The 21868-nt window shown below is 38.3% G+C and overlaps 1 protein-coding gene across 1 annotated transcript in view; it reads left to right on the forward strand.

Moving 5' to 3' along the window:
* The window catches only part of DNAH9 (dynein axonemal heavy chain 9), an 858849-nt gene that overhangs the window by 442587 nt on the left and 394394 nt on the right, over positions 1-21868 (forward strand). The window contains exons 36-38 of the mRNA XM_044675179.1: positions 5595-5768; positions 6693-6900; positions 19622-19787. Coding sequence (XP_044531114.1) covers positions 5595-5768; positions 6693-6900; positions 19622-19787 — 548 coding nt within the window. The remainder of the gene's footprint in view (positions 1-5594; positions 5769-6692; positions 6901-19621; positions 19788-21868) is intronic.

Here is a 21868-nt window from a genome sequence, read left to right on the forward strand (position 1 = left end):
CTATCACCATGATTAAGTCAGTATCCCAAAGAGATCAAAATAAAAAGGATAAAGACCTATATGTACAAAAATATTTATAGCAGTTCTTTTTGTGACAAAGAATTGGAAATAAAGGGACTGCTCATAATTTAAGAAACAGCTAAGTGGCTTAGTGAGTAGAGCTCTAGAACTGGAGCCAAGAAGACCTAAGTTAAAATGTGGACCTAGATACTTACTAGCTATGTAACCCTGGACAAGTCACTTAAATTCTGTTTCCCTTAATTGACTAGAGAAAGAAATGGCAAACCACTTCAGGATCTTTGTTAAGAAAATCCCATGGTAGGGGACAGCAAGGTGACTCAGGGGTTTGAGAGCCAGACCTAAAGTCCTAGAGTTCTAGGTTCAAATATGGCCTAAGACATCACTTAGCTGTGTTGCCCTAGGCAAGTGTTAAGGGTAAAAATTATGGTTGGACTGAATATTTAAGAGTTTGGTCACCAGGAAATAATTGCTCAATTCCAAATGACTCAAGTTATTTACAAATAAGAAGAGTAAAAGTAAGGAAAATGAGAGAGAGTGAGATATTTACTCCAGCCTGGTCTGAAGGCCCAAACCAGACAGGTTTCAGAGGCCCAAGCAAATGGGGGCACAGAGGTTAATTAAACAAGGCTTCTAGCCATAAGTCCTCCTCCAAGACAAGAGGCTTCTTCGGAGGCTAGTATCTCCTGTTAAGATTAAAAATAATGAAGACTGATATAATAATATAAATTAATAGTTTAATTAAAGCCATGGCCATGCTGGTAAAATCATTAGACCACGTGCAGGTAAGAATTCAAACTGCCTCCGCCATTTTACCTTTTGTACCTTCCTGTGCCTGCTAGCTCAGAGAGAGCTTCCTTTCGGATTCTCCTCCCATTTAAACTGTCCTAGGCATGGGGACGCAGGCGTCCCCATGCCCAAAGAACCGGAACCGGAAAGCCGTTGGACCACAGGAAATGTAGTTTGATAGTTCCACGTGTCCATAGAAAATATATCTATATATATATATACACTTTTAGATGGCATCTCCCAAATTCCAATTTTACACTCCAGAAAAGCCAAGGAACAGGAGTTGACCTTTTCACTCACCCACGTGACAATCCAAAAGGAAGCAATCTGAGGTCTCAAGCCTGAGCTCCTCCAAGGCCAAGTTCAAAGGGCAAAATCCTGCTCACAGTAAGTTACCATCATATTTAAAAGATAGTTCTTTGTGTCACTTCCTGTGTCCACCTTCCAGTTTTACGTTGACAAATGGAAGCTTTAACTTTGCTTCAGACTGCCCAGGGGGCAGTCAGTTGTTTTTGATTTATCACTCACTAGCATTTGTGGGTCATAGCCCTTCCTCTCCCCCCTCTTCCCCCCCACCACTTAGTCCTTAAGTGGGTGGGGTGTATACATTCTTGTTGGCTAAGGTCTAAAGAATAAATAGAGGAGAGATAATTCCAAATTCACAATTCCCCCTGATGATCTAGTCTCCCCAATTGATCATTTTACATAATCATCTTGTACCTCTAAAAGTCTTCTAACTACAGATGCATACAAAATTGTTCCTTCTAAGAGGAAACTACAACAGTAGTTTCAGGAAATAGAAGAGAGAGAAAGCAAAAGCAATGTTTTGCTAGGCGCATTGACAAAAAAACAGTTAGGGGTCAGTCCCCTTTAGCATAGTAGTTTACATTCAAAATAAACATTCAACCCCTTCAGTTCATTCAACTGCACTCCAAGTTCATTCTGGATCTGCTCGATGCAGTGTAGGGTTTTCAGGCATTTTTCTCCAAACAGTTCATTCTCTGGATTCAAGGAGTTAGCAAGCTTCTTTCCCTGAAATTTTTTTTCTAGAACAAAATTTAAAATTTTAAATCTTGGATTTTTATAAAAATGTACAAGTCACTTATCTCCCATTTCCTAGCCCTTACCACCCTTCTGCCTTGGAAGCAGTACATAGTATTGATTTAAAGTAAAGATTTAAAAAGAAAAACAAAAAACGTGGACATTATGGTCCACAGCATCAGGAAGAGTCAGGCATGATTGAATGACTAAACAACAATTACTAAACTTAGTAACTGGCGAAAGGCTGAAGAAATTGTGACATAGTGATGGAGTAGTATTGTATTAAAATATATTGTAATATTGTATTAAAATAAATGATGAGGGAATGGTTTCAGGAAAACATGTCAAGACCAATATGAACTGATGCAAAATAAAATGAGAAGAAATGCAATATCACTGTGTAAGCAATATTGTAATGATGGTCAACTGTGAAAGACCTGGCTACTCTGATCATTACAATGATCTGAGACAGTTCCAAAGTATTTATGAAGAAAAAATCCTATTCATATATACCCAGAGAGAACTGATGACCTTTGAATACAGATTTTCTCACATCATTTTTTGCTAGGGTTTTTTTTTTGCAATGTAGGTAATATGAAAATATATTTTGCATGATTTCATGTGTATAATTGATATCATATGCTTACCTTCTGTTATAAGGAAGAAAGGACTTGAGCAGGTGAAGCATGGTCTGCAAGGAACAGATGCAGTTGCAGGGAAAAGATTCTAGAATGTGGGAGTAGAAGGTGAGACAGTTGACTGGGGTTTGAGCTGGGTCTTTCTCTGGTTTCTCTGGAAGGACTAGTTGCTTATCCTTGATGACTGTTTCTACATTGACTTCCCACCCTACCTGTTGTCCTTTTGGAGCCTTGCTGTTGTCAGCTGTATCCACCTGTGTTATATTAAAGCTCTGGGAGCTGAGAGTCCCACCTTGATTGACAGGCAAAGACCATTGGACCTCAGAATGTTCCCAGAGGCCATGAGGACAGGGGAGAAAGTGGTTGGCCAGTGGGGTATAAATACCCTGGCAGCCCCTGACAAGGGGTCTTTCCTTTCTTTTTGGACCTTGGATCTGTGGACCCTGGTCTATTGGGAACTGAGGCTTGCTTGGCTAAGTCTTGCAAGAACTCCTGTCTGAATCCCAATGACATTGACTGACCTGTATCCAGACCGTGATTCCTCTAATTCTTCTGTCCCCTAGATATTTAGGCATCCAAACCATCCTTAGATATCTAGGTATCCCGGGGCCTGGGAGGGATCCGGGAAGTGGGCAGGAGAAGAAGAAGAGGGTGGAAAGGGTGGTTCCTAAAGGCTGTGGAAAGGCATAACATCTGGCAAGAAGAAGAAGCTGAGAGACATCATCCAACAGCTTGCTTGCTCTGGTTTGGCTGTGGCCAGGCTAAGCCAGAGGAGCTGAAGAATAAGCCAGAATCATTAAACAGCCTATAGTCCTGAGGGATTAGTATTGTCAAAGATTAGTTTAGGGTTTCCTATTCCTCTTCCCATTTCCTCAACATTCCTTCCTTGCCAAAAATATATATAAACTCATCAAGCACCTTCCTGGAGTGGTTCTTTCATCACTTCTCTGGGAAGGGAGCAAACGCAGTCAGATAAATGTGTCCAAGGCTAATAGAGCCCAATACCCACTATTGATCAACCCAGGTGGGACCTGAAAGGGATACCCATCTACTGTGGCCTGAGGGATCCTGCCTGGGCACTGTTATAAAGGAGGGAGTTGTTACAACATCCAGCTAGGTGGCAAGACTCAGGTGATCTTGCACTAACCACATATCTGAACTACCACTACTGTCACCAAATTAATAGTGGTAGTATCCAGTTTATCCCCTCATATTTTATAACACCTATAATCCTGACCATCTGACCTTCTGATTTTTAAGATCAAGTTTGGTTCCTTTCTGGATCCAGGACCTTTCCCTTTGCCCTGCCTTGCCTAACTGCCTAAGACCACTACCTGAAATACCATCAAAAGCGGGGTTTAAAGTGCAGCTTTAGCTAGAGTAGGACTGGGGATCTTTTAGGTCATAGAGGCTAGGCTTAGTGTAGGAAATTACTTTGAAGACTTCCCACAAGAGAACAACTTTAGATCTGGGGTTTTAGAGACATAAGCATTAGGGTTATCCAAATTCCTTCTAACTTTTCCCTTTTTAGTTAAATCAACTTTTATTTACTGTCTTATGTAGGTAGAGCAAGTATTGATGGTAAGTGGGGGGGGTGGGTATCTAGACTCCTACCTTGTTAGCTTTCAATGGGTCAGATCAGCTATTCACTTGCCCAAACCCCAGGGAAGACCTGTGAGGGAATAAACTCAGTGAGCTTCCCAAACTAGCGAAGCTATAGTGGGGATGTTGAAGGAAGGTGACCCTAATATCACCTGTGACCCTAATGGATGGGATCACACTCTCAGTGCCATCACTATGGAGACAAGCCACCCCCCCACTCTTCAGTTCTAATCGCTTTGCCCTTCAAGATAGTGTTTGGTATTTGTCTTCTCCTCAGCCACAAGATCAGTCTTCCTCCCCCCAAAGTAACAACCCCAAACTACCACTAATAAACTAATATTTATTATAAGGATGAGAGAATTCAGGATTAACAAGGTAAGGGATGTTTGAGGATTTTTGAGGAAAGAGGGTACAGGGATAACTTCTCTATCAACTATGAACCCCACAATAAGAGAGCAGTTCCGGTTTCTTCTGTAGCTTTGACTCAGAAACTCACTCTCCCTCCCCTCACAATATCCTATCCATAACACTAACAATCAGGAGAAGAACTGTAAGGAAGGGGTATAAGAGGAATCAAGGAAAAATCCCCCAAGTGCCCGCTCCCTCCGGAGTCTGGGCACTAAGGCCAATTATGGAGCACAACTCTTTCAGTTTCTCCTTCGTTGGAAATGAAGTCAGTAGAAAGGTTTTGCTGTTGAAATCTGCAGGTTGCCCCTGAATTTTAGGTTCAGAAGAGCTCAATTCCTGTCCAGACCCTCCCAGCTACCCACAACCATCCACCCCCAAGCCCACCCTTGAAGCTGAAAGTCCTCCCAGGAGTTTTGGCAGTTGGTTGTTGGCAGTTTAGAATCTTCAGAATTTTCACCAAACTCCCTCCTTCACTGGCCCCTCCCAAATGGAATTCTCTCAGAATTCCATGGGGTCAGCTTCCAGTCCAATTCAAAGATGAGTGCTTAGTGATTTACCCCAAATCCACACTTACACTTAATGGTCTGTGTGTGTTAACTCAGGACAGGCTCTGCCTGACAACCTACAGTGTCAACCTACTGACACTGGCCCAATTCAATCCCATCCCCAAAACCCTCTCCCTTTTTATACTTCTCAGTGGTTGTGGGAGGGGAATCAGAGAAAGGAAGAAAATTTGGAACTCGAATCTAAAAAGAAAAGAATATTTAGATAAAAAATAACTTTTTTCAAAAAAGTTTTATTCCATTGAAATCTTTTAACTTAGGGACTGACATTCACACATGTCCAAGAAATATGACTAGTTTGAAGGTTTCTTTTCCATTTCCAAGACTTTGGGAGGGAGAGATGTATAGTGTGTAGATGTGTAGCTCATCATTCTTACTAGAGGGGATTCATTAATGTTAATGTTTGGTGATACTGTTCAGTCAACTTTATTATCTCTTTCTCCATTAACTGCTTATTTGTATGATGCCAACTCAGTCTATTATCACCTTTCTTAGGTTCTGTTAAATCTTTTCCCTATCCCATTTGTCTTTACAGCTTGTGGATTACAGAGCAGAGTTCAGTAAATGGTGGATAACTGAATTCAAGACAATCAAGTTTCCTTCCCAAGGAACCATCTTTGACTTTTACATAGACCCAGAAACAAAGAAATTTGAGCCCTGGTCCAAGCTCATCCCCAAATTTGAATTTGACCCAGACCTACCTTTGCAGGTGAGAGTAGGTATATGTTATTAATATAATTATTACAAGATATAATAGCATTAGATATCATTAATACATTAGTGATTTTGGCTCTTTAAGAACTAGTTTTCCCCATCACATCTCCACAGAACCCAGTTTCTGTAGCTCTAGGGAAATTCCCTCTAAAAGCCAATGAAACTCCCCACTCAGACATTTTTTCCCCAATTATTTATTTAGTTTTTTTTTAATATGTTTCCATGATTACATGATTTGTATTCTTTCCCTCCCCTGCTCCCTTCCCCCTCCAGTGGCCAATGAGCAATTTAACTGGGCTTTACATGTATCATTGATCAAGACCTATTTCCATATTATTAATATTTGCATTAGGGTGATCTCTTAGAGTCTACATCCCCAATCATATCCCAATGAACCATGTAATCGAGTAAATGTTTTTCTTCTATGTTTCTACTCCCACAGTTCTTTCTCTGGATGTGGTTAGTGTTCTTTCTCATAAGTTCCTCAGAACTGTCCTGGATCATTGCATTGCTGCTAGTAGAGAAGTCCATTATGTTTGATTGTGCCACAGTGTATCACTCTCTGTGTATAATGTTCTCCTGCTTCTGCTCCTTTCTCTCTGCATCGATTCCTGGAGGTCATTCCAGTTCACATGGAATTCCTCCAGTTCATTATTCCTTTCTTTGCCACCACAAAGAGTGCAGCTATAATTATTTTTGTACAAATATTTTTCCTTATTATTTTCTTATTATATTCCTGGGGTACAAGTCCAGCAGTGATATAGCTGAGTCAAAAGGCAGGCAATCATTTAAAGCCTTTTGGGAATAGTTTCAAATTGCCTCCCAAATGGTCACTTATGTATTTATAAGGGTATATTTTAATAGTGATAGAGCAAAGAATTCTCATGTACCTCTGTTTCTCTTCTTTATTATGTTTCAGGCCTGCCTGGTACACACTGTTGAGACCATTCGTGTGTGCTATTTCATGGAGCAGCTCCTGAAACACCAGCGGCCTATCATGTTGATAGGGAATGCAGGCACTGGGAAATCTGTTCTAGTAGGGGCAAAATTGGCCACCCTGGATTCCAATGAATACATGGTGAAGAATGTCCCATTTAATTATTACACTACATCTGCAATGCTACAAGGTAATGTGCAACTAAAAGAAGCAAAAGTAATGGCTTTTGTTTTCAACTGAACTGTGCCATGCTTCATTAGAATATGTAGTGAATAGTTTTGCTTTATCCTCCAGGACTAATCTCTCCCTTCTTATCTCTTTTTCTATCAACTCTCTTTCTTCCTTCTATGTCCCCCAGTGGCATTTTCTCCTACTCTTCTTAGCTTTTCTCTTTCTCCATCTCCTCTCAAAGCCAAAAAGATAAATACCAGGGGGATTATGTGGAAAATACGGAAAATGAAGAAGGGATAATTTACATCAATCTTCAGTGATATTCTCATTACTTTGGTTGATAAATACAAATACATATGAACACTTAGCCTGGTCATAGCTTAGAATCTTAATGATAGTAAAAACAAAATTGAAATTTAATTGATAACCTTCACCAACCAAAAGTGACCTCTCCCTCTCTGCACTCACATAGAACTTTGTGCATACCTCTTGTATGACACTGATCACACCATTCTACATCCCATCTCTTATTTCCTTTCCTTGTCATTATTATCATTTATACCAGTGATGTCAAACCTTTTAGAACCTTTTAGGGACCCCATGCCAGGCCCTGCCCTTCCCCTAGACTGCATGCAGTGGCCCTGGTGGGGGGCAGCCTCCCAGCCTCCCACCCTAAGCTGCCTCCTAGGGCCATGGAAACTTGTCCCTGCATCCAGCCATATTGGGGGAGGGGTGTATAGAGTGAGGGGGCTGCTAAGAAAGAAGCGTGGTGGGAAGTAGGTCTCTGGGGGAAAAGGCTCTGAGACCAAGTGCCCCCTCCCCAGAGTTCGGGGGCTGGTCACCTCCCAGCTGCCTCACACTCTCCCTAGGGAAGCCAACTACTACAGCCACAGGGACTCACCCTTGCATCCAACCTCCCCTGGGGCAAGCCAAAGGAGAGGGTTAATGACCTCCTTGTATGAGCTGGGAAGGTAGGAGGTGGAGGAAGCCTGGGATGGGGGCAGCTCAGAGACTGAGCACCCCACCACTGTTTTGTTACAGACATTATTTCATTTGTGCTTTAGCAACAATACTAAGAGATATGTACTTTAAACAGTAATATTAAATAATATTATTATTAATTATTATTTCTAAAACTTTTAAGAAATATCTTCTTAGTAAGCTCTAAAATATAATCTTAGGGCCAGATAGGGCTTCGAATGGTTATCTCCTCCAGTTTTCTGCCCCAAGATGATATTCAAATAACCCCAGGTAAATTATTATTATTGATTATTTGTCTTCAAAACAAGAGACTCGTTAAATTAATATCAGAATAATACTTTTTGTAATACATTAAAAATACCTATGATAGGCATTATTAGGGTTACAAAGATGTTTGAGGTATGATACTTATAAAATTTTCATCTTGTTGAGGAGAAAAGAAGTAAATTTGTAATAATAAAAATAAAAAAAATTGACAATTATATATTGTGTTAAGGTTTAGAAAGTGCTTTACATACATGAACTCATTTGATCTTCATGGTACTGTGTACTACATACATTGGTTCCATTTTATAAGTAAGAAAATAAAATCTCAGTGAGGTTAAATGAGATGCTAGTCACACTGATATAAAGTCCAAGTCTTTACAATTATAAACCTAGGAGTCTTTCCACTGTATTACGTTTCCTTTTCCTATGAAAAGTACCATGTAGGAGATATTTCAGGGTATGTGATTATTCTGATTACCAAATAGATTATATATGTTAGTCCCTCTTAATGGGTTACTTATCCAATTTGCACTGGACTAAGAGTTTGGGTTTCCAAAGGGAAATGACTACTTCTCTCTTTAAAGTTTAAAGAGTAACACTAAAAGACTGGAGTTTCTAGTGTCCAATTCATACTTCTTCTCATTCTGAGCTTTGCAAATACAATTTTAAAAATCTTATAATTTCACATAAGAGAGTCTTATAGACTACAAACTTAAAGTACCACAGCTGTGAGATATATGAATACAGAATACATGTGACCAAGAGATAAACTCAGAACTCCCAGATATTGGAAGTCTTTTTCTCCCTTCATGGAGTCCTCATAAAGTTGTACCTCTGTCTAGATCTGAATGATTCAGTGGAGAAGTCTAGACCTTCCTGAATTATATTAGTGAGGATGGAGTCAAAAACTCTAATCTTACACAAGTAATAAGAATCATTGTTATTCAGGGAAAAAAGAAAACCCTCCACATTGGTATTGAGAAGGCTTCATGGAGGAAATAAGCTAGATTTTGAAGGATTTGGTTGGGTAAAAAGGAAATGGGAAGTGTTATTTTTGGATGGGGAAAATGGCATGAACAAGTGAAGCCTAGATCAGTCTATGCTTTAGGAATACTTACTTTTAGCAGCTCAGTTGAGGATGAACTGGAACTTACAGCAGCCAGTCTGATCAGAAAGTTACTGCATTAGCCCAAGCATAAGATGATGAAGGCCTATACCAGGGCAAATGTGTCAAAGAAAGAGGCATATATTAAAAATGTGGTGAAGGTAGAATTGACAGGTCTTGATAATTCGTTGGATATAGAGGATAAGAAAGTAAGGGGTTAAAGATAACATCTAATTTTTGAACCTGAGGGATTGAGAGGATGTTAGTATCCTCAACAGTAATAGAAAAATCAGCAATAGGGGAGATTTGGGAGCAAAAGATAATGAGGTCAGTTTTGAACATTTAAGATGTCAACAGGACATCCAGTTCACAATAACCAGTAGGCAGCTGGAAATAGGAAACTGAACACATGAGAGAGGTTATAAACATCTAATGATCACATCGAGGTGATGGTTGAAACCACAGATGATGAGGAGATTGTACAAAATCATATTGAAGTAGAGGAGATGGCTCAGGATCAAGTCTTGAGGGATACTCAATAGGCATAACCCAGTGTAATGTAGAAGATGGCAGGATGGAATTCCTGCAAAATACAGGGTCAAGCCTCACCCAGAATTCCAGGGAACCTCCCCCCCCCCGAAGAACTTTGGGTGAGGGGACAGTTGAGAGGGAGTTAAACAGTTGTTTCCTGGGTGTTGAGGGGAACAGATCTTACTGCTTGCTGCTCTTGACTTGGGGGTTCACCTGGGAAGCCATAGGGGCAAAAATCCATTGTGGTTTCTACTCAGGAGTTAGTCTGTCTAGTAGGATTAGACCTTTCCAGCATAAATATGATAATTATTTAGTTATATAGTGTGTTAGTTAAAATCACCTAGGGTTCTATCTGGAAGGATTGAACCTCAATATAGTGCGGGGACCTTAAAACTACATTTCCCGTGGTCCAATGGGTTTCCTGTTTTTGGATTACGTATTCAAGGTGAGGGGCTGTTTTCAATAGGGGAAGTGACTTTGAACTTCCTCTTTAGCTACCTGAGCGCACGAAGGTATGAAAGGTAAAATGACTAAGGCAGGAGTTTGAATACTTACAGGCGCGTGGTCTAATGATTTTACCAAAATGGCCATGGCTTTAATTAAAATACTAATTTATATTATTATATCAGTCTTTATTATTATTAATCGTTACAATTAGACATTTGAAGTAATTACTATTAGCCCAGAGAGCAAATTAGCTAAGGTCTGCCACTCCCTCCGGGGGTGGGGGGGTGGGCAGCTTCAACCTGACAATCCAGAGCTTCCCATTTCTTATCCAAATCCTAATTACCCGTTCTTGCCTTCCCCTTTCTTTCTTTATCAATATAAGATTTATCTTCAATATCTGTGCCTGGGAATTATTTGAGGATACTCATTGCTCACTGTTGCCATTAGGCTTGAATCCTGTCAGTTGCCAGCCTAAGAAGTCAAGTCCCATCTCAGTCCTCAACATAGGATAACTAGCTACTACTCAGTCCTCAATCAGACCTGTGGGGAATATAAGTTAAAGAAAAGGAACATCATTAAAGATTAGCCTCTGCTGAATCTTGCTTGAAGATCCTCAGCCCTGTCTCCATCATCAACTGAAACCAACTGCTTGGGGGGAGGGGTTTGAGAGCAAGGAGTACCTAACTCCCTCCCTACTCACTCAAGCCTGTCAGTGGGGGAGGAGAGTGTCTTGCAGACTTCTGGCCCAGGTCAAACCATCAGCTTCCCAGTATTTCTGTTATTACAAATATAACACCAGACAAAAGATCTGTCCAACAAAGGATACTGAAAAAGGAACAGTCAGAACATTAAGAGAATAGCCACAAGGAAACTGTGTTATGAAAAACTAGAGAGAAAATCATACCAAAGGTTAAAGAGAGGTCCAAAAGAATAAGAAATGAGAAAAGACCATTAGAATTGGCAATAAAGTAGCTTTACACAGAGTAGTTTCAGTTATATGAATTGAAAGCCAGACTGCCAAGAGTTTAGAAATGAGAGGAAAAGAAGAAAAAGCAACCACTGAAGATGGCTTCCTCAAGGAATTTAGCCATGAATGGAAGAAGAGATATAGGATGATAGTTAAAGGAGATAGAAGGGTCATAATGGACTTCTATACTAGCAGCAATGCAAGGATCCAGAGCAAGGCTGAGGGACTTATAAGAAGGAAAACTAGCCACATTCGGAGGAAGAATTAACTCTATCAATAATATGGAATTAGGTCTTGATCCATGAATTGTGCATCAGCTATGGGGAGGTGGGGGTGGAGGGGTTGGGGGAGAAGAAAAGAACATGAAACATGTAACTATGGGAAAATATTCAAAATAAAAATAAATAAATAAATAAATGAAGAATGGTAGATGTCAGCTGTCAATCAAGTTATTTGAGGATTGTGGAATGGGATAAGAGGAATGTGGTTGGGACCAAGAGGGTCAAAGACAGATTTACAGACAGACACAAGGCCTCATGCTGATCAGTGACAAAGTAAATTTAATGATTTGGGGTACATACAGGGACAATGGTTAGTAATGATTTACAATGTTAGTACAATGACTTAGTTTACCTCACCAAAACTTAGAGTTCTCTCTAGGATAATAAGTCTCAGGTAAATATGTAGCCATGTAGTCCAGTTTCTCAGGGAAATATTTGCTTTAGTGGGTAGAACAAGGACAGCCAGTTGTTGCCAGGTGTAGCATGTGATGCCTAGGCTACATGTTTGGCTTTATCTAGACTATGGCTTTGATTTTACTGAGGCCTACTCTCACTACTGGGGGCTATAGATAGAGACATCCCCTATACCTCCCAGAACTGTTATATACAGCCAGGAAGCAGTCAACTGGCAAGGAGATATTGAATATTAGTGAGTAAATGTGGAGGATAGAAAGTGTAATCTGATGAAGACAAATGAAAAGGGAAAGCTTATGAAGTCAAGTCAATAAGCATTTATTATAAACCTGCTATGTACCAGGCAATTTACTAAGCACTGGAAATACAAAGGCAAAAAAAAAAAAATCAGTCCTGCCCACAAGAATCCCATAAACCAGTGATGGGCAAACTATTCCCCACGGGCCCCTAATCACTACATCTGGATGTGGGGACTTGAAGCCTGGAGGAAAGTGGAAAGTTACTGTTTTCTTTGGAACTTGGAGGGAGCACTTCAACTGACTTTTCCTGGGAGAAGCTATTGGACCTGACAGTTGAGGCCTCTGACCAACTTTCCAGAACCCAGATAGATATCACATCTAAGTTAACATCTGCTTCTACCTCTTTGTTCCTAATCTACTTATTGACATTTATTGCTGTTCCTGTGAGCCACGGCAACCAGAAAGAGAGATTGTGCCTGTCTGTTTTCAAAGAGACTTACAGCCTCTTGGGTGACTGCCATATGGTCATCACCCTATCCAACAAAACTGAACTATACTTCCATTTACCTAGACTGTTTTGGAAGTGGCCATAGTCAGGGAAGCTAGTTGGGGATTTGGGGGAACAGACAGTCAGTGTAGGGTATCAGATAGCCTAAAGCAAAAGAAGCCAGATTTGTGAGAATCTGTTGTCTTGGTAGGAACAGTAACAGTATCATAGTGCTAGAGATTACCTTGACCCTCCTTCCCATTCCCTTTTCTTGTTTATATTTATTACATTAAACCTTTTGTTATATAATTTATAGCAGTCAGATTGCATTGTTCATAGTTTCAGGTCTAAGGCCTGCCATCTTGGGTCTATCAGCCTGACCAGACAGAAACACTGGAAATTTCAACTTGAAAATTCACTCGTTTCACTTGTCAAGGGTCACACCACTGGAAAGTGTCTTAGTCCAGATTTGAACCCAGACTCTCCCATCTCTGGACCTGGCTTTCAATCTACTGAGCTACCCAGCTGCCCCTAGGAATAGTTTCTTGTAGAAAACTCAACTTTAGCTGAAACATGAAAGAAGTCATGGAAGTCAAGAAGTAGGGAGGAAGAGGAAGAGAATTACAGGCCTAGGGGACAGCCAGTGAAAATTCTCTAAGTTGGAAGATGTAATGTCCAATCTGACGACCAGAAAGGAAGGCAATACCACTGGAGTGCAGAGTATCTGGAGGTCAGTAAGATATAAGAAAACTGGAAGAATAAGAACGGAACAGGTTACAAAGACCTTTAAAAACCAAATAGGATTTTATAGTTTACATAGACTAGAATGGGGAGAGATTTGAGGTAAAGTTATCAACCAGCTAGCTGTCGCAATAATTCAGGGATGAGGACCATGGTGTTGGCAGTGTCAAAGGAAAGAAGGGGGTCTATTTAACTATTGCTAGGATATAAATAATAATGACATCAATTTTTTGGATATTGGAGATGAGGGTAAGGAGTCAGATTAGTAGCAATACCTCTTCATTTGACAAGGGGATAAAGGAAGAAATAATGCAGGAAGATATCTAAGTGATATGAGATGAGAAGTTCTGGGAGCACTCGGTGAATAACCTCAATTTTGTTCTAGTAAAATATAAGGCAAGATTCTTCAGATGAGAAGTTATGGGGACAGGGAGCTGTGGGAATTTTAAGAAGTGATGAAATGGTTTAGAAAAGCAACTCAGGTATGTAGGATTCTAAATCAGTTAGGAAAATTTAAAAGGACTGCCTAGTTTCAGTAAAGGACTAGTGGAGATTATATACCTTAAATTTCTAGTGGAACAAGACAATTTGTTTTTTTTTTATATATTTTTAATTTTTTAAATTTTTATGGCTCCATTCAATAGCATGGGAAGAGGAGCAAAGACATAGCATGGTGGGAGTAATCCAAGGCTGGAGCTTGGCAAGCCATAATTAGCAATAAGATAAAGGGACAAGTACCTCAATGCATTAGTTCTTATCATGTCATCATTTGTATTTAAATAATTGTTGCTGCTCCTTTATCCCCTCCTATGAGTTTATTAGCTTGTTAAGGCAGAGATTCTTATATTATTCATTTTTCATTATAAAAAACTATGCACATAGTAAACACAATAAATATTTGTTCTTCTGAATTTAGTTCATTTGGTCAATTCATGATTTCATGGGGCCAAAGTGACATCTTATCCTCATATTGAATTTTTGCTTATTCCATATCTTCAGGTTGTCAATCTAATTTCCATAAGCCTGCCATTTTGTAGATAGGTGACATTGGTCACATAAAGAACTAAGTGTGGACTCAAAACTAGGAGAATGGTAAACTGAGGTGGTCGATATTGTTATAGTGAATTCCTGGGACAAGATGGACACCACTTTGAGTGACAAGACCATCAGGTGGAGACCTCGGAATGTACCCAAGTGCTGTGAGCCAGGGCCAACAGTCCACTGGAGCCAACCCTATAAATACCCATCATGCACAGCCCAGATAGCTCAGTCTGGAGCAATCTTGGGAGGTGGGAGGTCAAGAGGAAGGTCCTATACCTGCAACTCAACTGCCTTGCTTGAGAGAGCTAGAGAGCTATATAACCATCATCAATAGAGCTGTGAGAGAACAGTACTACTGTCATTCAAGAAGATCATCAATAGCCTTCCCTAATCTTTGGCTTGGCTCTGGCCAAGTCAAGCAATAGTTAGCAAGAGGGTGAAGAATCTCCAGTTTCTACCTGATCTAGTAATCTCTATAGCTTGATCATTTAGACAATTAGCAATAGGATTCCCAAATCCTCCAAACTTTCTCTTGTTCCTAACTCTGTTAAGATAGAATTAAATATAGTTGTTTGTTACAAAGTACCTTTCCTGAGTGGTGAATACATCTAAAGCCCTTGGAAAGGGGAGACAGTCACGCAGTCAGATCCACAGTGTTATCCACTCAGTGCACCAATAGCCTTTATCAATATTCATTCCAACCCCAGGTTGAAGAACTAGAGAAGTTGGTTACACCTACAACTTCTCAGTGGTTCCCTGAGGCAGGCCTGGGCAGCTGTTAAAAGGAGACAACTGACAGGCTCAGTCTAGAAAAGCTTTTCAGGTGGGGAGAGGCCAGTAGCACCCACACAGAGGTCTCTGGGTGACAGTGTGTGTGTCCTCTCTCTCCCCAGGCAATTCATCCATCCTCTCATTTTCTTTGAATTAAAATTGATAACCATCCTATTTATTCAGTCTTCCACATTGATCTAGTCCTGAAATTTAGTTCATTTCTAGCTTTTCTGTTTATGAAATGCCCAATCCTCAATTTTAAAAGTTTAGTTAACCTTGAAAGATTAGAATTTTTCTTCCAGATGTCTTATTTCTTTGGTGGACCAAAACTGCATATTTGTGATAATACGTTGCACTCCAAGGCCATTTCTCATTTTGAATGCTTTTCTTCTTAGACTCCTAGAGGGATAAAGAACTTATTTCAAATTATAGTCATTCCTTAATTCCAAAGGTTGATTTGAATACCACTGCCATGAGATAGAAACAGGTACTTGGAAAAAAATATTTTCCTGTATTAAAAAGGGATTATTTCAGAATTATTTCCTTGGCAAGCCAGTATATTTTAGTTTGACAAATCCCTTATGTTTATATTAGGTATATTAGAAGTGGTGTTGGCAGAAGGTGTTAGATAATTAATTGGTTGCTATTTTATTATAACTAAATGCTAATTAAATTCATATTTGAAACACTTAATTTAACTCAGCATCAGAATATTAGAATACTTTGGATTTTTGTAGACGTTTATCTTTCTAACCTGTCATCTTCAGATATGTCTGTTGACATTTTTCCCTGTGTACAAGCTTTTGGTTTTGTAAGAGAAGAAATCAAATGGATTTTAGCACTTCCAAGTGTAATAGAAGAGTGTTAGTCCTGTTAATATATAAATCTTTAATTATTTTATTAATAACTTGTACTATATTATAAAAATTCTTGCCTAAGCTAAAACATTACTTTGTTGGGTTGATTCTCTAATTGAAAAACTACTCAGAATGTTTTTAAATTAATTTTCAGAGTTAACATAGTATTAATTTGTTCAAGAGCTAAGAAATTGGGAGTAGCAGAAAGAGAAGAAATCATGAGTTATTTTTATACAACTTCTAATAAAATTCTAGAGAATCGCAAAGGTGATTCTGCTATATCCAAAGCTCTAATAATATTATTACTTTGATAATAATGTTTACACAACTAGCAGTTATCAAAGAAGAATCTTTGAAATCTCAATTTTACAAGGAGTACAAGAAAGAAAAGGCATTTTCATAAAAGACAACATTGCCCTTTATTCTTTATGTTTGCTTTATAGAGATCAAGGCCAACTCGGAGATTTCCCTGAGGATAAAAGTCAGTCAAATAAGCATTTTTAAAACATTTACTATGTTTCAGACACTCTGATAAAAACTGGGTATACAAAGATAGGAGTTCATATTGTAATGGGAAGAATCAAAGGAAAAAACATGTAAATAGTTTGGAAAAGACACACACACACACACACACACACATATATATATGTACATATATATATATATATACATATTCTTAAATATGCATATCTGTATTGTGTATATAAGATGGTTGTCTAAGAGGGAAAGGCAGTGATAGCAGGAAAAACCAAAAAAAGAGCTCCTACTACAGAAGGTAGTACTTATGCCAATGTTTAAATAAGTCAGGGAAGATAAGTTGACATGAGGCAGGAAGAGCATTCCTATGGAGGACAGCCAATATAAAGACATGATCAAGGAACAGAGAATGGGCTAGTGTAGCTGGACAACAAGAATCAGTAGAAGAGACTAAATTAGTGTAAGAAAATATGAAAGGTAGGAAAGGTCTAGGTTGTGAAAAAGTATAAATGTCAAATAGAGTACTCTATTTGATCCTGAAGATTAAGGGAGCCACTGGAATTTATTGAATAGAGAGTTGACCTATACCTCTCTATTTGCCCAGGAAAATTTCTTTGAAAGCTGAATGGAGATTGGATTGAAATACTGAGAGACATGAAAAAGGGAAGTCATTTAGAAAACTATTGCAATACATGGAAATGAGTCTTGATCAATGACACATGTAAAACCCAGTGGAATTGTGTGTGGACTATGGGAGGGGGTGGTAGAAGGGGAGAGAAAGAGCATGAATTGTGTAACCATGGAAAGATTTTCTTTTGATTAATAAAATAATTGATTAAAAAAAGAAAGCTATTGCAATAATCTGGAGGAGAGTCAATGAGGACTAGGATGTTGGAGAGAAGGAGACATTTATAAGAGATGTTTTGAAAACAGAAACCAGACTTGCCAAAATACTGGATGTGTAAGAAGATAGTCAAGAAAGTCACTAAACTTGTGAGTGAATACCTAGAAAGTATAGTGGTACCCTCTATATTAGAAGAGAAGTTGGGAAAAGGAGAGAGTTTTGAGTTTTTTGTTTTATTTTATTTTGTTTTCAAGGGAAACCTGTCTTTACATGTCTGTTTTAGACATAATTGAATTTAAGATGTCTAAGGCATACCCAGTTCAAGATATAGTTCAGAAATCAGTTGGTAATGTGAGATTGGAATTCAAGAAAGAGACTAAGCCTCTAGTTTAGTACAGTGATGTTACTGGAATCCATAGAACAGTATAGTCAGAAACCGTGGAACAGAATAGAAGAGGGTCTAGGAAAGATTTGGGGTGAACCCATAGTTTAGTTAGTAGATATGGCTGAAATCTATCAAAGGTGACTAAGGACCAATTAGATGCATAGGAAGAGACCCAGGAGAGAAGAGTGTTTGAAAAGCCAGAGAGGAAAGAGTATCTAGTAGGAGAAAGTAAACAGCATTATCAAATGCTGCAGACAGGTCCAGTAAGGATCAGAATTGAGAAAAAGCCATTCAGTTTGCAATTAAGAGATCATTGATAACTTTGAAGAGAGCAGTTTCATTTGAATGATGAGGTCAGAAACCATAATCCAATATTAACTAAGGAGACAAACTGAAAGCACCTGATATAGATGGATTTCTATAGGAGTTTAGCCATAAATGGGAAAAGAGATATAGGTTAATAGATAAAGGTGATGGATGAATCAAGTAAGGGTTTCTTAAGAATGGGAAAGAAAGGAATAATGAACTGGAGGAAATCCATGTGAACTGGAATGACCTTTAGGAATTGATGTGGAATGAAAGGAGCAGAACCAGGAGAACATTGTACACAGAGATAGATACACTGTGGTACAATTGAATGTAATGGACTCCTCTTTTCAGCAATGCAAAGGACAGTTCTGAGGGACTTATGAGAAAGAATACTATCCACATCCAGAGAAAGAACTGTGGGAGTAGAAACACAGAAAAAAACAACTGCTTGATTACATGGTTCAATGGAGATATGATTAGGGATGTAGATTCTAAATGAACACTCTAGTGTAAATACTAAAAATATGGAAATAGGTCTTAATGACATATAAAACCCAATGGAATTGCTCATTGGCTACAAGAGTGGGGTGGGAGGAGGGGAGGGAAAGCACATGAATCATGTAACCATGGAAAACTATTCTGAATTAAGTAAATAAATAAATAAACAATTTAAAAAAGAGATCATAGTTCTTAGAATGTCATGAGCTCCTTGAGAACAGGAACTATGTTTCTTTTTGTGTCTCCTTTGCATCCCCAGAACTTATCAAAGTACCTGGGATATAGTAGGCACTTCATAAATGTTTATTAATTGACTGAAAAAAAAAGAATGGGAAAGTATGGGCATATTTGTAGGCAGCAAGGAAGAAGCCAACAAATAGAGATCAAAGTAAGAGTTGAAAAGATAGAGGAGTAGACAGGAAGGAATGGGAAAATGGATTCATATAAAAGGGTTGGTCTTGGCAAAAAGAGGAGAGAGAGAGAAGGGAGGGAGAATGTCAAAAGAATATGAGATGAGGGAGAAGGAAGAACTCAGAAAATTATCTCAGTATTTTTTAGTAAAGATACATAAATTTGTAGTAAACCTAATCAACACAATTTCATTGTTTTCTACTTCCATTAAGTAGCACATGAATAGAAGCAAAGTAGATATATGGTGGAAGTAATTCAAGTTTGGCAAGGCAACCTTAAAAGAGGACAGAGGATTTGGAAGCAGTGGATAGCTTAGAGTTGAAAAGATCATGGAATTTTAGAACTTTAATGAACTTTAAAGAATAAACTAGGGCTATTTTGTATGGCTATTCAAATTATAATGGATTTTCTTTTCTTGCCTTCTCAACAGATGAGAAGAAAGAGAATTCAGAACTGAGAATAAAATAAATTTTACTTAAAAATAAGAAATAAACTAGGTTTAATCCCTTTGTTTTATATTTACTGAGGCTCAGAAAGGTGAAGGAGCATTCTCTTAAGTGTTCTGTTCCCCTGTGTGGCCTCTGCTCTTTCAGATTGGGAGCTGAGAATTTCTGTCATCTCAGTTTGGCTAATTAATGATATTTGAGATCTTAGTTGTCTTCTCTAACTGTCTGGATATCTTAATAGCTGTCCTAGAGAAACCTCTAGAAAAGAAAGCTGGAAGAAATTATGGCCCACCTGGCACTAAGAAACTTATCTATTTCATTGATGACATGAACATGCCTGAGGTAGATGCTTATGGAACAGTGCAACCCCACACACTTATCAGACAGCATATGGACTATGGACACTGGTAAGTACTGATGCTGAAAAGATAAATTAAATAAGATTATGGAGAAAGATGATATATAAAGTACAGATATGTTATGATGAATAGCTTATATTGTCCATTAGAATCTGAGGCTATAAACATTCTCTCACCTGTTGGTAATTAGAAATCCCTTGGACAGCTTGATTACAATTATTTTTGATTTTCCTATTCCTAAAAATAAGTTCCTATATAAGACTAAGGAACTGATATTAAAAATTAATCTTTTAGTGGTATAAAAGATAAGGAATATTCTTAGAGGTTATATTCAGGTTATGATAACATGTTTCTTATGAGTAACGGTCCTGACTTTGTCAGAAAAAGAATAAGATAGATGATTTCTGTAGAAACTTGGACTTAGAGCAGGCAGAAAGTTTTCATCTCACTGAGTCAAGACACTACTGTGATCCTTGAATTCAGAAAGAAGTACCTGAAGACAGCAGCAACTAGACACCAGGAAATACAGGTAACAAACCCTCCAGAATTTCAGAGCTTAACTTTAACCCAAAGCCCCATAAGGAATAAATCTGTAAGAGTAAATAAACAAATACACAAAAATTATCCCCACAATAAAGACATGTTATGATTCTAAAGATGTCTACAATATAAATCCAGAATAAGAAAATAACTATAAACAAAACTACAAACAAAGCCTTAAAGAAAAACACAGCTTTCCCACCTCTCTGATACAGTCACTTCACAAGTGGAAATGTGCCACAAACAAATAAAACACATTTAAAAATTTTCCTTCTTTTCTGGGTTGCCATAGCCAAAATACAAAAACAATACCAAAAATCTAATCACCAATTGATGTGCCTCTCCATAATTAGCAAACTTGTTTCCTGAAAAATAAATTTGGTCTCTTACCAGGATTCTATTAGAGCTTATGACCTATAATTGATCAATCTATTATAAAGGTCCTCATGGACTCTTTCTAGCTGTTTGATTTATTTCTTAAAATATGGTGTCCAGGACATTATACAACATTCCAGATATTGTAGAGATAGAGAAAGCAAGACTGTCCCCTCCCTTATATCAGACACTATGTTTCTCTTAATGTTACCTAATATTAAATTTTCTTTTTTGGTTTCTATTTTATACTGTTGATTCATATTGACCTTAAAGTCCACTATAACTTCCAATTTTTTTCAGACAAAATGCTAACTAGGCACACTTTTTCTTATTTGTATTTGTGAAGTTGATTTTTTAACTCAAATGTAAAACATAATATTCATTTATGCTGTTTTATCCTAAGTTCTTGCCAGTATTTTAGCCAAAGATTATTTTTAACCACTGTCTTCCTCCATGTGTTAGCTTTGTATTGTGTGCAGATTTTACATATATGCCATTTATTCCTTTCTTTTAATCATTCATAAAAATATTAAGTATTTACTCTATCACAGTATGAATCCATATAACTCTACTATTATTTATACCATATCTCTCTATTATTACATAAGAATTACAAGAGAAACTGTCAAATTTGCTAAAATTTAGATAAACACTATCTATCCTGTATACATCCTTGAAGAGGCAAAGGATAAATGAATGAAACCTCTATCTTTCACTCCTCCTTCTCTTATGGGGAAAACCAGGGGAGATAACTTAAAACTATAAATGTGGGTTCAGAAAGGTGTGTAGGAGACAGGAATGACAAAAGATGGGGACTTAACAAGTTAGGGAGACTGGGTTTAACTGCTAAGGAAATGTCTGTTAACAGAAGTAGCAGTTAGGCCTGTCACCCTGCACCATCTAGACAAGGAACTAGGAAGCAAATGACAAGAGTTTGTAACAAATTTAATTAAGAGAACTATGGTAAAGGATGGGAATAGGGGTTTCTATACTTCCAGACTAAGGGCAAACCACAGGGTCAGGGGAGGGACTTATCTACACTCAACTGAGACCTAAGCAAGACAGGACCCAGAGAATAGCAGGACTGAAGTGGGTATCCTCAAAGCAGAGTCCAGACACACTCCAGCAATGTTACAGCTCTTCCAGGACCACTCTTTCAGGTGGGTAGATTCTGGGAGCTAACCCAGCCCAAGTTAACCTGCAACTCAGGTTGG

This window comes from Gracilinanus agilis, chromosome 4 (genome assembly GCF_016433145.1).
Source record: "Gracilinanus agilis isolate LMUSP501 chromosome 4, AgileGrace, whole genome shotgun sequence".
NCBI lineage: Eukaryota > Metazoa > Chordata > Mammalia > Didelphimorphia > Didelphidae > Gracilinanus > Gracilinanus agilis.